This window comes from Doryrhamphus excisus, chromosome 2, assembly GCF_030265055.1.
Source record: "Doryrhamphus excisus isolate RoL2022-K1 chromosome 2, RoL_Dexc_1.0, whole genome shotgun sequence".
Lineage (NCBI taxonomy): Eukaryota > Metazoa > Chordata > Actinopteri > Syngnathiformes > Syngnathidae > Doryrhamphus > Doryrhamphus excisus.
In genome coordinates this window covers 18854593-18872146 of record NC_080467.1, presented here as the reverse complement: position 1 = coordinate 18872146, position 17554 = coordinate 18854593, and the positions used below count along the sequence as shown (strand labels likewise).

At 43.6% G+C, this 17554-nt stretch overlaps 1 protein-coding gene across 1 annotated transcript in view; it reads right to left on the bottom strand.

Annotated features, from left to right (window-relative positions):
• The window catches only part of grin3a (glutamate receptor, ionotropic, N-methyl-D-aspartate 3A), a 38723-nt gene that overhangs the window by 5221 nt on the left and 15948 nt on the right, over window positions 1-17554 (bottom strand). Inside the window, exons 3-9 of the mRNA XM_058064553.1 lie at window positions 12729-13398; window positions 12171-12554; window positions 11757-11902; window positions 9469-9584; window positions 7935-8086; window positions 3949-4110; window positions 3453-3520 (exon numbers count right to left, since the gene is read on the bottom strand). Of these exons, the coding sequence (XP_057920536.1) occupies window positions 3453-3520; window positions 3949-4110; window positions 7935-8086; window positions 9469-9584; window positions 11757-11902; window positions 12171-12554; window positions 12729-13398 (1698 nt within the window). The remainder of the gene's footprint in view (window positions 1-3452; window positions 3521-3948; window positions 4111-7934; window positions 8087-9468; window positions 9585-11756; window positions 11903-12170; window positions 12555-12728; window positions 13399-17554) is intronic.

Here is a 17554-nt window from a genome sequence, read left to right as displayed (position 1 = left end):
AACTGCAATAATTAATTTAGTTTTACAAGGGCTCAGAGTTGGTCATCCCAAGGTTTTTCCCCCTCAGACTTAGTGGGTGGGGTTTTTACCATATTATTTCCAACAAGAGTTGACAGTTTGTCCGACTCTAAATATTCATTCATTCATTTGTGATGTTCATAAATATTAATGTCACCCTTGTTCTGAGGTTTTACACATGTTTTTGCAGCTTGTTGTAAATCTACGCGTTAGATAGAAATGCGGAAGATAGAATCTGACCCATGTGGAAGACATTGCACACTTTGAACCCTCACATACATTATAAATAAGTGAGCAAAGAGGTTCTCTTCTTCAACAAAAAACACATCCTGTCGGCTCCGCTGGACAAAACATCCCATCTGTTCCAAGATGATGAATGTGAAAATGCCGTTGACAGATTAAAATGCATTTCTTTTGCTGGTAGGAAACCAGGAACTTCCGTACGAGAAATAGCTATCAAGTCAACAGAGGAGCAGAGCTTGAGGGAGAGCAGAAAGCTTTACTGCCTTAGAGCCACACCCATATAAGGAAATCCTCCCCTCTGTGACATCACAAAGGGGCAGTTTGACCACGCCTTTGGAAACGGAGCGTTTTGAGCCATCCCAAACGTTTTTTATGGCTCACTTCCAAACGCGCAAAGCTCATTATCTGAAACTTTGGCATCGTTTAACAAGAGAATACGACATTCTAACTACATTTATAAGTCAGAAAAGTGGAAAAAGCATAATAGGTCCCCTTTAATGGCGTGTCAGTGACTGCATAATTGAAATTGTTCTCTCAGACGTATAGTTCTGTGCCCACATTTTGGTTGCTAACGCCAATACACTTTATGCCCCGAAGGCTCTTTTGTTTCATAATACCTCCTAATTTGATCATGCTGATGAAACAGAAATGCTTGCACAGCACATCATCAGCCCTGTAGCTATAATGGCTAAAAGCTTTTATGGTGAAAAGGCCAAATGCAAGTTTTCAACAATATTTACATTTCATAGCCCCAGTGATGTAATTGAAAGTCTTTATTTTAGTCACTGGGAACAAAACACATCACTTCTGTCAGACACTGACAGGTTGGCGGTTATCATTTCAATTGGAAGAGCACGTTGCAGAAGGGCCTGATTGAATGGGCAGAACTATGCAGGCGGAGTCATCTATCCTCATTACTCAGACATTCCTCTTGATTTGGAGTGTCCTCCAGGCTTGCAATAGAACTAAGCCGGGACAAATTTGGAACAGCAGCACAGAAAGAGCAAAACAAAAGCACCTCCTCTTGGAAGTGTAAAACTACGTTCGAATCATGTTTATCTTTAGAGGTTATCACATGGTTTGTCTGGTATCAGGCCAGGTATCATGCCCCCAAGTGTCAGTATCATGATACTGGGCCTGATACCAGACAAACCATGTGATGATCTTATTATCACATACTATTTAATCATGAGCTCATTATCACGTACTTTCGTTTTTCCATCATGTAACGTGCCAGAGAGTTGAATTTTGATTTGAGAGAATCAGGCTCGTATTCTGTTAGAATAAAATGTAGATACAGGTATTATTTTGTTAGTTATCACCCTTATATCCATTTGCTTAGACAATAGAAAGTGTTTGAATGTGCTGAAGAAGGAATGTTCCCGTGACCCTGATCAGAGACCCCCAGTGACCCCCAGGTCCTGGAGGTGCCTGGATGCACCAACAGTGACTCTGCAGATGCTCATGTTAATCCTGCAAGAATGGGTCAAGATAAGAACTCATAAAACATTAAAAGTAATTGCTCTCACATACACACACACACATAGACAAACAAATACAGCTTGTGCAACTGTCTTCTCCACCCCCCCTTAGAGTTGCACGACCATGTAGTAGGGACCCCCGAAAGAGAATAAAAGGAGAGGAGTGTGAACTGCATATTCAGAGTGGAGCGGCATGTCACTGGGTATGTGGTTTCACTCTCCTCGCTGCGAGAAACTTTGAATATTGTTGTCTGTCTCTTCTGTATTTTTGTATTTAAGTGTTTTTACAAGTGTCACAGGAGTTTGAACCTGACATATTCATCCCCATTTTATTTTCTGATTGATAAAATAATGTAGCGACCCTGACGTGTTCATGTTGACATGTTGTGCTCTTGAGTGTCTGACTGTTCTGGGTGACTGTGAATGCACCAGGGGTGGGGGCGTGTCGTGTTGAGGAAGCACTGTTGCGTTGCTGGCGGTGGTTGCAACGGCGTGGTTACGGCCGACAGTAGCCAGTATTGTTGTGTAATAAAAGCTTGTTAGCGATCACAGTCGTGTCCTTTCCATAGCGTCGACAACGACGTTACAATAAACATAGACACGTATTTGTCTAACTCAGGCGGGGGAATACTTTCTACCAGTCTTCGTTCGTTCTTGCAGTTGCAGTCGCCCTTGGTTTTCCGACTTGTATTTGCATTTTTAGTTTTTTCCATCATTTCAAGAGTGTCCTCCTCATTAATGGTGATAAAATGTTCCATTAATACTCTGTTTAATACGTTCCACTAATATTCTGTTTGCTATTTTCCCTATTTGTCTTTCGCCGGGAGTGTCAACCGCTGACATGTTGACAGAGCACAGACGGCAGCAAAAAAAACGCTCGTGCGCTGTTCTCTGATTGGTTGTTTCATGGGCACGATTACAGAGCAGCGCGCTCTGAGTGGACAGCTACGGGGGCTGACACTGGACATGGTTAAACTCTATATTTTATCAGTATCACTGCCCTGGGCTTTGACACAGTATCATTTGGGCCTTTTCCCGTATCATTCATGGGCGGTTTCTAGGGTACAGGGACAATTAACACTGTAGTATGTGATAAGGTAAGATACTGAATCATGAGGAAATACCCCACATGGCATCATGACTATTCTAGGACAGTGGTTCTCAACGGGTTTTGCTGTGGGACCCACCACCACCCTAATATTGTATTAGAGCCTTCTAGACATAAAATAGCACCCCTATATTCACATTTACACTCGTATAGTAGACATTTAAGACATAAATATGACTCATGCTGTAAATGTGTGTGTGTGTGCGTGGGGGGGGGCATAAGATTATTTTCGTACGATTTTTTTTTTTTGGACAAGGCAAAGACCAGCTAGAGAACAAGCGAGCAGTAAAATATTTCAACAGATGCGCTAAACAACATTATGTGATGTCAACCGGAGATTATTACTCTCAATTTTCCTTGCTGATAATTAGCTTCCAACAGAATGACTTCTATTGAGCTCCCCATTAAAATGGGTCCCTTAACTGCCACTTGGATGTTAATTGGTGTCACTTATTCTCAGCCTAATAATATCTCAGCCGTCCAATCCTGAAGGTTTGAGGAAAATGGCTTCCTGCCTAATGTACTGATATCCCCAACACTCTACAAATAATTAGTACATTCAAGTACAATTCCAATATACATTGTAAATAAAAGAAGAGTACCTTTTGACGGTGGTGACAGTCTGCAGCTTGTCATCAGCAAAGACAGAGTTGAGGGCTCGGTGTAATCTCTGGAGAACAGCAGTCAAATAGATAAGACTGTTAGCGACAATTATGAAGGCACTAAATCCGTAAAAAACTACATTTGATATATGAAAATCGAACACCCACAGGTATGAACACAAAACACATTTTAAAGAGAATATAAAACAACACTAAAATAAATCTAAATGATGAATGGTTGAAACTGAACGGGATAATTCACTTTGTCAAAAATATGATCATATCTAATGCACAGATTGGTCGAACCGCTCCTCCATTAATTTGTTACAGTTTGATGGGAGTGTACACATAATGCTGACTCATTTGTTTAAATTTGTTTGGATGACTGTACGAAAAAAAAACATGTAAGTTAAATGTTCCGATAGTACCGCATATTTTATAGAATTATGCATTTGGATGCTACGATATGTGAGGGGGGATGGGGGGTGCAGTATACCTGGCTGGTGTGCAGCCAGTATTTTAAGCGTGGCTCCTTGACTCTGGGGATGACCAGCTTGTACACGATGTGTTCCGCTATGGTGGTCAGCAGAGATAAGGCCACACCCACACACAGCATCACAAAGAGACCGGAGAAATGCTTTATTCCCATCTGTAGTGTCTGGAGAGAGAGAGAGAGAGAGAGAGAGAGAGAGAGAGAGAGAGAGACAGCCATAGAAAAGATCAACAGTTTGATATCACAAAAATCTGAAAATTTTCATTACTGTCAAATGCTCACAGACCACCTAGCAAGGCGTCCCGCAGGGCGTAGTACTGAGTACACTGGTACATTCACTCTGCATGACCACGTCATACAGGGTGTCATGTAATACAAGCACTATGAGCTGTTTTTGGACCGAGAGTGGCAAAGAGGTGAAGGACGTCCCTCTTGGCAATTGCAGCACACGTTGCAGTGTTGCTGCTGGGATGCCCGGGAACACGCACAATGTCACGCTGCCCAATGACTTTTCTTCCCCTCTGACTTGTCTTTTTTTACTTGAGAGGCTAGCCTCAACAGTTGGAATATAAATGTGCTGCAGCAATGGCAGGAAAAGACATAAAGTGGGATGGAAAATACTGGTGACAGTGAGGGAAGGATGGAACGTGAGATCAAACGGAGATCTTTGCGGCATCTGCAGTCTGTAGTGGTGAAGCTGTGGTGAACCTAGCCAAAAGGCAAAACTCGATTCTTACAGTTCCTACCCTAACCTATGGTCGGTCATGAGCTTTAGTAGTGACCGAAAGGACAAGATCATGGGTACAAACAGCCTAAATGAGTTTCCTCCATAGGGTGGCCAGATGGGGAGAGTCAGGCATTTGGTTGGATACCACTCGAACACCTCACGGTCCGCCAGGACTAGCTAAACAAAGCAGCCAGGGAGAGGGAAACTGGGCTTCTCGTCGTAGGTTGCTGCCCTACCGATTGTTAGTGGCCACTTTTTTCGTTGAAAGAGACAATCTTTGGGACAGAGATGTTACCTAACATCTGTCTCTTGTAACGGATTTAAAAAGAGATGGTCCCTGACATTTGTCTTTTTCATTGGTAAGGGCCAATCTTCCCATTGAAAAGGGAAGTCTTTGGGCAGGAGATGTTCTTTAACATCTATCTTTTTGTTTGGAAATAGCCACTCTTCCTGCTGTCTTTTGGGGACAGATGTTCCCTAGCATGTCTTTTTGATCAGGAATGGTCACTCTTCCTGGTGAAAAACAGTCTTTTGGGGACAGATGGTCCCTAACATATGTCTTTTTCATCAGGAATAGCCACTCTTCCTGCTGAAAAACTGTTTTTTGGAGAGAGATGGTCCCTAACATATGTCTTTTTGATTGGAAATAGTTCATCTTCCTGTTGAAAAACAGTCTTTTGGGGAGAGATGTTCCCTAACATATGTCTTTTTGATCAGGAACAGCCACTCTTCCAGGTGAAAAACAGTCTATTCAAACCTTGGTGCATTACCATGACCTGGATGACTAAGATGAAAGTTTTTAACATGAACTCTTTGGTCAAGTTCAACTTATGCTTTCTGCAATGATGGAAATCTACAAACTATATTTCAATGATTGTAACCACTTTTTTTTTTAAAACAGGCAAAACTACAGCATTCATCTCCCAGTTTTCGAGCTCGAATGTGTCACTCACGAGTGCAGAGTAGCAATCAACAAATGTTGCACTTTTCTTAATGGCGCACTTGCTCGCGCTCATCCTCGTATGAATCTTTCTTACGGCCGTGCATTGAGCAGTTCTCCATGTGGTCGCAATGGCTGTATTATCAAGTGACGTCGGAAATAAATACATGATGGATTAAATTGGTGATTGGCTGCATAGTGTTCCCTAAGCTGGCTGTAATGACTTTTCAGGTAGAGCCAATTATTCCAAAAGCTGGGAGGAAATTGTCTGAATACTAGGAACATTCTGAGAGCTAGATGGTAATGAGATTTTTAAAAATTAGGTACACTCACGCTATGTTTGTAAAGTTTTTTGTGGATTTTTTGTAATCTAATGCAAGTCATCCTGACAATTATTTGAGAGTGGATCGTTTCATTGTATTAAGTCGCATTCAATGACCGTTTCATGCAATAATATGACTAATTGTATTAATTCAAGTCAACCTCTCTGAGGCTGCAGAAAGATTGGCCTCATCTCTGAAGCAGATCTATCAGTTCTTTGTTGTAACGCTGGAAAAATGCTGAGCATGTCAAAAACGTGGCGGCAGAGTCAGGATTTTCCCGCTTGTGTCACATGAATCTCCTGTCCATGCTGTCCTGTAAGAGTTTTGACAGTAACGGCTGAAATGACGAGGATTTCAGCGTAATAACGAGGGTGTTTTTTTCCAATGAAACACGAGTACGGTTCAGTTAAATCATGTTGCTAGAGTTTCATTTTGCCAAGCATACTATACATATATCTTGCCCCCCCCCCCCCCCCCCCCCCCCCCCACATGTCATTGCTAGTCATTTCTGCCGGGCCTCTGACAGATATGGAGTGTAAAATTGAATGGCATTGCGCTAAATGCTTGCAGTCATAACTGGGTGGGGTGTGATGCATCAAAATGAAATGTATACCTGGAGCCATTTGAATGTCCGCAACTACTGACACCATCTCTACCAGACTCTTGCTGCAGCAAGGGACTCTATTAGTCCACCAAGTGCTGACAGCCTTACATCATGAATGTAATGTGCTTTCTAAGAAACTGAAGAAACTTGTCAAAACGATTGGAATCATACAGATAATACAATTATAGCACACTTCATTGGACAAATGCAAACATTTATTTATGTTGGTACTTTTCTTCTAATATGTCGCAACTATTTTTGAAAAACATTGTGATTGTGAGATGTTCTGTTCCAATCCATATCCTGCCCTTTACTTCTGATAGAATGACTAAAAGCACGTGGGTTATGCTTCATCTCAACCCATATAAAATGAACGCAACAATTAAAGCCGTAATGGCACCTTTGTGGACAGCGGGGGACAATTAGTTCCAACAGGTCTCCAATCCACAGTACAAAATAAGGTTGGGCAGCCCATTCTGAGCAAGGAGACACTTTACGAGATCCCAAATCACAGATGGCCGTTAAAAGCGCTAACTTCTCCGAGGCAGGAACAGTTCCTGGATGGACCTCAGAGGCCGATTTGACTGTTAAGGACAAAAGTTATGGATGTACAGCCTGATGAACTGCTGGGGGGGGGGGACTTAGAATTAGATAGACGTTATTATACTCGTACAAAGACTTTTATTGTACAGCAATATTGATGATAAAAAGCTGTTGTTTTGACTGTGACTGGAAATCATATTAATAACCTTCTAATCACGGCAGTCCAGTGGTTAGCGCACAGACCTCACAGCTAGGAGACCCGAGTTCAATCCCACCCTCGGCCATCTCTGTGTGGGTTTTCTCCGGGTACTCCGGTTTCCTCCCACATTCCAAAAACATGCTAGGTTAATTGGCCACTCCAAATTGTCCATAGGTATGAATGTGAGTGTGAATGGTTGTTTGTCTATATGTGCCCTGTGATTGGCTGGCGACCAGTCCAGGATGTACCCCACCTCTCGCCGGAAGACAGCTGGGATAGGCTGCAGCACACCCCCTGCTACCCTCATGAAGATAAGCAGTAGAAAATGAATGAATGAATGAATCCAATTAGAAAGGAAGCCACCAGATATCCATCCTGCACCTACTAATACATTAGTGTGATATGCATTGGTTGATTGCACATAGTAGTAATCCATTATTCATGTCTGCCATTAAAACAAGCATGCAGAAATTTGGATGGAAATTTGGAAGGAAAGCAATTACTTTAGCTTTAAGGCAGGTCGCAGGGACAGACTGTCCCAATTCACAGAGCGCCAACAGAAACAAAACACCACCGACATATAAATCAACAAATTATGTCAACAGTAAGTCTTATTTAAAACGCTTCTACTGGTGAAGGTGATGTCTTCTTACCTCGGTCACAGCAAAGCTGCGCTTCCCGCAGGGCACGACTTTGTACCATTTATCATGCAGCATGTCCATGAAGCCGTCCGACTTGTATTGACTAACAAGCTCAGAGAAGTTGGAGGTGAGCGGAGAGTTCTGAGGTAGCCCGATCCCGTAACCTGTTGATGAACACATACATACAGTCAGGACAAAAAGGGCATTCAGTGATAACAGTCACAGATTAAAATGAGAGTGATATCACGCACAATGATACAATCACTTCACCGGGGCTGGAACCTATGATGCCACCTCCCCATCATGTCCCACTATGGCCTGCACTCACTGGACTCTTTGGCTTTGGCCAGTTTACATGTGACGTCACTTAGGATGGGTACCTGTTTTTATCTTGTTAGTCCTATTTTATGCTCTTAATCTTCAGTTTGTAACTCCAGTGTTATGTTTTATCTTTTAGTCCTATTTTATGGTCTTAGTCTTTAGCTCTAACTCCAGTGTTTCCTCAGGGGGGTCCTCCACACTGGGGGCTGTTTCGGTATGCTGAGGGGGTGCCATCCTTGGGTCCCTTCGACACGGCCGGCTGGGGGGTTCCTCCCTTTAATGTGGGGGTCCGCCCGTCTAACGGAGTCGGAGGGCCCGGGTGCTGGTCCTCCGATGGCACGGCCTGCAGCTTCTCCCAGTGTGGACGGCCCCAAAGGTGGCGTTTCCTTGTTCCTCAGTACCATGCCATGTCTCCCTACTGTGGGTGATTGTGTGCTTGCGTGTGTGTGTGGGTGGATGGGTGTGTGTGTGTGTGTGTGTGGGTCTAGTATGGAGGGTGGGAAGGAGGGGCTTTCTTTTTTCTTCATTGTTTTCCTTTTTAATTGTGGTAATTGTTTTAATTCTGGAAAGCACTTTGTGTTGCATCTCCTTGCAGGAAAAGTGCTCTACAAATAAAGTTGATTTGATTTGATTTGATTTACCTTTCACATTTGAACCGATACAGTACCGATAACTATGTCTCAGGAAGGGGCTGGGGACCGGGAAGTATGGACCTCCCGACTGAGACTGCGGAGGAAAATGGATGGACGTCCAGTTAACTCAATGTTTTTTCCCTTGAAAAGATTAGAAAAACATCCTGTCTGGCTCAAAAAAGGAACTATGTGATTTTGAAGTCTGACAGCTTGAGGCTGCATTAAGTAATTAAAAGCAGCGCAGGTATGTGGCACTACTGAGGCCCGTAATGGACGTGAACCATCACGGGAACAATTTCACTGTGGGTGAATGACGCTCTCTAAATGGGCCAGGGATTAACAGGACACTGCGAGGAGTGTAAGCTTTTGAAAGACAGAAGATTAAGACTGTTAAATTCTGACTGATTGATATTCACAGAGGTGCCTGGACACTCATACAGTGACACCTTTGAAAAATTGAAATTGATACTTAAAAAGAGACATTTGTTCGGGCCGGAATAAGACTGCTGACTTGAAAAAAATTCCTCAAAAGTCCACAGTAACTGTATTTCTCTAATGAATATGTTGAATGAAAGCTAATAGTGTTACCTTACCTTCTATAGCAAATGGTTTTCCAACCGTTAGTGTCTTGCAGTCTGCATCTATGGAGACCTCATAGTCTAGCAGAGCTTTGTCCATGATGAAAGCATCCAGCTTCTGGGGATCGGCCCTTCAAACATAAGGCAACAAATTCCGGTGTTAAAGCCAAGTCTGTATGGAATACAACCAAATCAGCCTAATCTACGTATACAGTTATGGCCAAAAACATTGGCAAATAGGCAGACCACCTGTCCTGATTGGTTGATCAGAGCAAAATGGTTCTGCAAAATAAGTTGCACCCGCAATGACTGACTGAAGAAAAATCTTTTACCTAAAAGGTTTTAGATTTTTAGCATCTTGTGATTCACATTGCATGGAGATTGAGCCAAAAATTCATTCATTCATTCATTTTCTACCGCTTATCCTCACGAGGGTCGCGGGGGTTGCTGGAGCCTATCCCAGCTGTCTTCAGGTGAGAGACGGGGTACACCCTGGACTGGTCACGAGCCAATCACAGGGGACGTATAGACAAACAACCATTCACACTCACATTCATACCTATGGACAATTGTTTGACAATTGAGTCGCCAATTAACCTAGCATTTTTTTGGAATGTGGGAAGAAACCGGAGTACCCAGAGAAAACCCGCGCATGCACGGGGAGAACTCCACACAGAGATGGCCGAGGGTGGATTTGAACTTGAGTCTCCTTGCAGTGAGATCTGTGCGCTAACCACTCGACGGCCGTGCAGCCTGACATGCCAAAATCGAATCAAATAAAGGTTCTCCTCTCATTCAGTGTGGAAGTGGTAAGGTTCTTCCTCACTCACTTTCTTCAAGGAAAACTTGACTTTTAAAAATTCATTCATTCATTCAATCAGCCACAATGCTCATGTGAGACAAACACGTCCTTCTCTTTTCTGTGCATTCTACATCTATAAAAACATTCTGTGACCATGTAGTAACAGGTACATTCATAATAACATGCGATACTTGTAGAAGGTACAGCACATAGTAAGATCACTATGCAAATTATTCACTGTTTGCCACACATTGCTGCCTTTTAATGACCAGACTTGATATAAAACCATCTGGTACAGCTCTCCTCCATTCCTGTCCGTCCAATCACGGCATCCCGTGTCCACGGCCATGCTATCACATGTGCAAACCGGTATCGGTGAGCAACGTCAGCCAAAAGGCTTAGCTTTCAATTCATTGGTGGTTATGTAAGTTCCAACCCTTTGCAATGCTCAGTTCCTTCCGCGGGGCGTCTGTCTCCCGCTGAGAGGTCGGTGAGATGCCCGGTCATCAGGGAGGGACTCCGATTGGAGCTGCTGCTCATTGACAATGAGACGTGCAAGTTGAGGGATGTGTTGGGAATCCAAAAGAGATGGGATGGGGAAATATTCAGGACATGTTTACTTCTTGTTAACAGGGTGTTTTAACCCCCCAGCACACACACACACACACACACACACACACAAGACAAACAAGGAAGCAGACGGATCGGATTGCATCCACACATTTACATAATGGGGAGGCGCCACTTCTTTTTACGCTTTACACATAATCGGAATGTGACATCTTTACATTTGACACACAGGCAGGTTAACTAAAAACTAAATGTAACTGCTCTGTTTTAGCGTCATTATTGAGATGATAATGTAAGAATAGCCATACATTACTGCAGTTATAACACTGCAGCTATGATTATTAACATGGCGGGTTTCTTCTATCAGCGTAGAATTGAGTCTGTAGAATGAATTCCCTATAGCAACACCGCAATGTTATTAATATATTACGTGACTGATAAGAATGTGTGGACCTATGGGGTGTGAATCCTTAAGATGCACAGTTCTTGTTCCTGAGCTGTAATTTCCTAAGGTTGACATTTTCCTTGAACCCTCTAATCAGCATTTTAGAGGCTCAGCTGAAAAAAAAATCAAATCTTGTTTCATCCATTTAAATGGTATTCTCTCCAACGTCTGTTTGTATCCCAGCTGCCATTTCTCACTTTATTTTTGCTTTGCTCAGTGAGGACGCCGGTGGAATGACGAAGCAGCTTAGGTTGACAGCGATGGCGGGGTAGACTGGGGGGGGATCGGTGTGAGAGCTGAATGCGAAGGAAGACTCACGGTAGGAAATGACAGCAGTATTCTTCTTTTCTTTCACATGTGCTCACCTTGGCAATTATGTTTTATTCCCAAAAACAATAAAGCAAAGGTTTATGGTCATGACAAAAAGTCATGTTTGCATACCTGAAAGTGGCTTCTATTTGTGGAGGATGCATAAAATGGAATTACTTGAGGTTGTGTATGCCGTCTGGCGTCGCCGGGACGTTGTATCGCCGCATGTACTCGTGCATCTCAGGAAAACTCTTTTTGACGTAGTCCTCAGCGCTGCTTTCTCTCACCGTAGCAAATCGGAATCCCTGAGAGGGATGGTGCAACTGCAAGAAAGACGGAGTAGACGTTTAAAGTATCATCCAAGAGCTTTAATATCACTCATTTCCCAGCTTACGTCTCTTATTGATTTTCTATGGTTATGTATTGCTTTCTAGATTATTAAAGTACTGCTGTTTAGCAGTGAGGAGTAAACACATGGCACAATACAACAGACTAATAAATGTGTGCACAATTGACCATAACTAATAAATATCTGCCTACTATGATAATATCAAGTTGTACTGTTATTTATTTTCTGCGTGATGCTGCTACCTTTGGGTCATGGATCCCTGACAGCTGCTCGTAGGTCTTCTCTCCAACCATGACAGCCGCCAGATTAGCAGTGTAGGTTGACAGGCAGAAGAGGCAGAAGATTGCCCAAAGGTTCATCAGCAGACGACCTGTCCAGCACTTGGGAGGCTTGATGGCAACGGTTCTCCCAAAAAGAATAGCGTAGCACACGTTGAGAGCCGAGGAGAAGGAGAAGACCCGATCTCGGTTCCGTCCGCGTGGCGTCATACCGAAGGGACTGTGCCACTCGTACAGCGTGAGAAAGATGGCGGTGACGTGGAGCGAGACAAAGATGCCCAGCCACATGGACCAGTGGAGAGGCCACATGAAGGCACCGATGGGAGCTGCGGTGTCACGGGTACGGACCTGAAAACGGGACCATGTTCAAATTTTCTTTCTGTTTATAAACTGCCTGCGCAATTTTATTGTAAAGGTAAAAGTAAAACGTATCGACCACTTCTGACCAGCGAAAGATGAGGTCAGGTCAATGACAAAAGGGGATAGAACGAAAAAAAAGGAAAACCAAAGACGATAACTCACCAGAATTCCCAGGCTGGTAGAGAAGAAGGGTGAGGTGAAGTCAATGACTTGGCTTCTTGCTGAATTAATGCTAAAGGACGTCACGGCCAAGTGAGCAGCACCACTGAGAAGGTCGCCGACCAATCCCGTCCATCGACCGTTTTTAAAGCCTCCATACTTCCCGTCTCCAACAATGTAGAGGTCAAAGGTGAATCCCATATCCTCGGCCAGCTTCTCCAGTAAGTCAATACAGTAACCATAGCAGCATTTCTTTGAGTCGGTGGGTATGGAGCCGTTTGGCCCGGCGAGGTTCTGAAAAAGTCCCTCTAAAACCGATGAGTCATTGGAGAGCGGGTCGAGGCACAGCTGGCCAGCAGGACACAGACCGTCCCCATCCACCTCCCGGGTGAAAACAAACGGGTGCTCAACCAGGGTCACCACGCGTAAATGGAGCCTTGTGGGTCGGCGCCAGTCACCTCCCCCTCCAGAGCCCTGGTGGCTCGGCCAGGCCCCCTGGTCCATCAGAACCTTCCCCCTGCGCCAACGTCCAAGCCTCGTCCAGGTTGGCTGGCCAAGGGGGTCCAGCTGGAGGGACCAGATGTAGTGATGGGCCTCTGAGAGGACATTCTGGCTCTGACGATCTCTCGATATGAAGCCGCTTTGGCCCTCAAAAGACGCATTGGAAAGAAATCTGAAATACAGGAGAAGGAAATATGATTAGGGCTTTAACTTAAATTATACAAGTAAACAACCCGTAGTACATGTTTATTTTCTTTTCTGCTTATACAGTATCTAGTACACTACATTGTTTTGCACAAGTCAACTTTGAATTGACTTTATTTTTCTACAAGTGAATAGATAACTTCTGTTATTTATTTATTTTTTTCATAGAGTATAATACCATTTGCCGGGCTGAGTGGCGGCCGAGTGGTTAGCGCTCAGACCTCACAGCTCGGAGACCTGAGTTCAACCCCACCCTCTGCCATCTCTGTGTGGAGTTTGCATGTTCTCCCCGTGCATGCGTGGGTTTTCTCCGGGTACTCCGGTTTCCTCCCACATTCCAAAAACATGCTAGGTTAATTGGTGACTCCAAATTGTCCATAGGTATGAATGTGAGTGGGAATGGTTGTTTGTCTATATGTGCCCTGTGATTGGCTGGCGACTAGTCCAGGGTGTACCCCGCCTCTCGCCTCAAGACAACTGGGATAGGATCCAGCACCCCCACGACCCTTGTGAGCGTAAGCGGTTGAAAATGAATGAATGAACAATTCAATTCAATATGGCAACATTACACATAATTCCTCAATAGTTGTGTACATAACCGGAATCAGCCAAAAAATAACTACGCCGTGTTATCCAGTTAGCCTTCGCTATCACACATTACAGATATACAAGATATAAAAATGGTTATGCAAATTTCAATGCAGCCGAAGTCAAGGCAACATATTAAAAAGGTTTCAGCAATGGGCACCATTTCCAGTTAATTATGAAATAATAGTGTGACAAATGGAATTGTGGAAAAACAAATTTCTTCTTGAACCTTACCACTTCCACACCGAATGAGGAGAATTCACTGTTTTTTTCTACAAGTGAATGGATAACTTCTGTTATTTTATTATTATTTTTCATAGAGTATAATACCATTTTCCTGCCGCGGAGCAGAGGTGTGGGATCTCAGTGACCTTAGTGTGTGTGTGTGTGTGTGAGAGTGAGTGAGTGTTACAACATCAGACAGAGCACGGGTCCATGCTCACGCCATGCCTCTCAGTGATCCATGCTACTGGCTGTCCAAGAGTGTCAGGAACCAGAGGAGACACGCACACAAACGCAGCCCCTCTCAGTCATGTTTTCCATCACATTAGCCGACATAACAAGGATGTCTCCTGAGTCGAATCGCCACTTGGCCAATAACTTGACGACACAAGGACTCAAATGCGATGATTTCACATTTCACCTTAGCATGAGAATGGCAGCATACACAAACACATCCTTCTCCACTGGGGTGGAAAGATCGCAGTGATGGAGGTGAGAAGAAAAGCAGTCATCCATTCTCTAAAGGCTGGTTCACACCTACGAGATGCACTCATCAGAAGTTGAGGATGAAAGGATGGGAACTTTTTTCTATATTATCTGCCATGATGTTTCACTCCCCACCAGCTTCTTTATTCTTTTTATTTAGCTTAATCTTTGAGGAGAGTGTCAGTCGTGAAGGTCAACATCTACACTGAAGTTTGGAGAGAAGACAAAGTGAGAATGCTGGGCATTGGTGTTTCCCACGAGACTGCGATACTTGGCCATGATGGAAAAATAAATTTTAATAAATTTTTCAAAAACTTACTTTCTAAAAGATACTCATGATTCTTCCTGGGCTCCACCAAGTGGGGGTTGGGTCCACAAAGTCATTGTAGAGCTAGCAAGCTGTTCCTGTTCAGACAAGAGCTGTCCTATCTAGTCTGACTGATGTGTTCCACCTAGTCTTTGATCTTAAACTAGACTAGAGCTGGCCTATCTAGTGTGACTGGTGTGTGTCCCATCTAGTCTTTGAGCTTAAACTAGAGTAGAGCTGTCCTATCTAGTGTGACTGGTGTGTGTCCCACCTCATCTTTGACCTTAAACTAGACTAGACCTGTCCTATCTAGTCTGACTGGTGTGTGTCCCACCCCGTATCTGACCTTAAACTAGACTACAGCTGCCCTATCTAGTCCGACTGGTGTGTCCCACCTAGTCCAATTGCTTAAATTAGACTACAGCTGTCCTTTCTAGTTTGACTGCTGTGTGTCCCACCTTGTCTATGTGCCAGAACCAGACGAGAGCTGTCCTATCTAGTCTGACCGGTGTGTGTCCCACCTAGTTTTTGACCTTAAACTAGACTAGAGCTGCCCTATCTAGTGTGACTGGTGTGTGTCCCACCTGGTTTTTGACCTTAAACTAGACTAGAGCTGTCCTATCTAGTCTGACCTGTGTGTGTCCCACCTAGTTTTTGATCTTAAACTAGACTAGAGCTGGCCTATCTAGTGTGACTGGTGTGTGTCCCACCTCGTCTTTGACCTTAAACTAAACTAGACCTGTCCTATCTAGTCTGACTGGTGTGTGTCCCACCCCGTATTTGACCTTAAACTAGACTACAGCTGCCCTATCTAGTCCGACTGGTGTGTCCCACCTAGTCCAATTGCTTAAATTAGACTACAGCTGTCCTTTCTAGTTTGACTGCTGTGTGTCCCACCTCGTCTATGTGTCAGAACCAGACGAGAGCTGTCCTATCGAGTCTGACTGGTGTGTGTCCCACCTAGTTTTTGACCTTAAACTAGACTAGAGCTGCCCTATCTAGTCTGACTGGTGTGTGTCCCACCTAGTCTTTGTCCTACAACTAGGCTAGAGCTGTCCTATCTAGTCTGACTGGTGTGTGTCCCACTTATTTGAGCATGGAGTGATGAAGCCAACTGGGATGAGTGGTGAAACATCTTCTAAGACAACCGGAACAGTCCAGTTGTGATGGATGGCATGCCCTGAGAATACAATGAACCGGAGAATATTGAGAATATTCCGAGGCGCAATCTGTTCCTGGTAATTCACATTACAGCAGTTCATGAAATCCAAACATTTGGTGATGTTCCATGTCGTAAACCCAATTTCTTTTTTGTGTAAATGCCCCCGCTCATGGAATTTTAGTACAAATATATTCTTCTACTTCATTTCACCCTTTGCATGGACGCTGGTTTTAATGTCCATCGCTGGGGGATGTGTTGTCCTAAAAATACTACTTAACTCAAGAGAAGTTTGCAAGTAATAATAAAGTGTAACTTTCTTTTCAGGGTCGCTGCTGTCAACGTCTCCTGCACGCCACATAAAAGTGCCATTTTTATTATTTCCTATGTGATTCATAAATGGAAGACTGATGGCGTTGAAAACGATGAACTGAAGCCGGTATTTTAAGCTGGAGAGTGACAGCTGGGTGAATCAAATCTATTTCACACCAGTGTGACCTCATTGGCTGCCATGTCAGCTCTGTGTTCCTGATGCCAGAAGATACACAAGTAAGGAAGCGCAGCTGCTTTTATGGCGGCTTTAAAACAATCTTACACCCCCAGAGCAAACAGGGAAGTGTTTTACTTACACAGTCATGTTCAATACAAGCCGCAGAGGGAACATTTATTATGTAGGATTTTCTATCTTTGTAACTCAGCTAGCTGGCACACCGAGGGTACTAAATGTCTCAGTGAATGGATTGCTATAAAAAAAAGAGATTGTCTCTGTTAGGTAAAACACCAAATACAGATAACCTGCTGACATTCGTCTCATAGCGATACCTAATCTGTTTATCCAGATGTTTGCTGCTGTACTTTATCGCTACATCTGTGTGCTCACACAGGAATACCGCCTCTGTGAGATCTTTTACTTTTATATCCTCCGATCTTGATCATTTTTAATTAACGCCTGCTCTCGGCAGCTGTTTGGTTTGTCACTTACCCAACTTTCTTTGATAACAAGGGTATCATTATTGGCAATGATTGGCACGTTGCACATTCTAAACATTTATTTTAACAAGAATACTACAACAACAATAGTAAAAATCTGAAAAATCAGCAGTTGTTTAAAGAATAATGTGAAAATATGAACAGAAAAAAAAGCTGGCGTTGCTGGCCTTTCCTGTGTGTAGAAAGATGGCAGCGACAAGCACCATCCTATCACTCACAAACCTCGACTGATGCAACTGTGACAAAGAGACCCGCTAGAAAGGTTAGCAAACAACACAGGAAAAATGATGATGCCACTATAATGATATCGTGGTGATCAATAAAGCGGAGTCACCCAGCTAAGATATATCCTTACTGTAATACAAACTACAT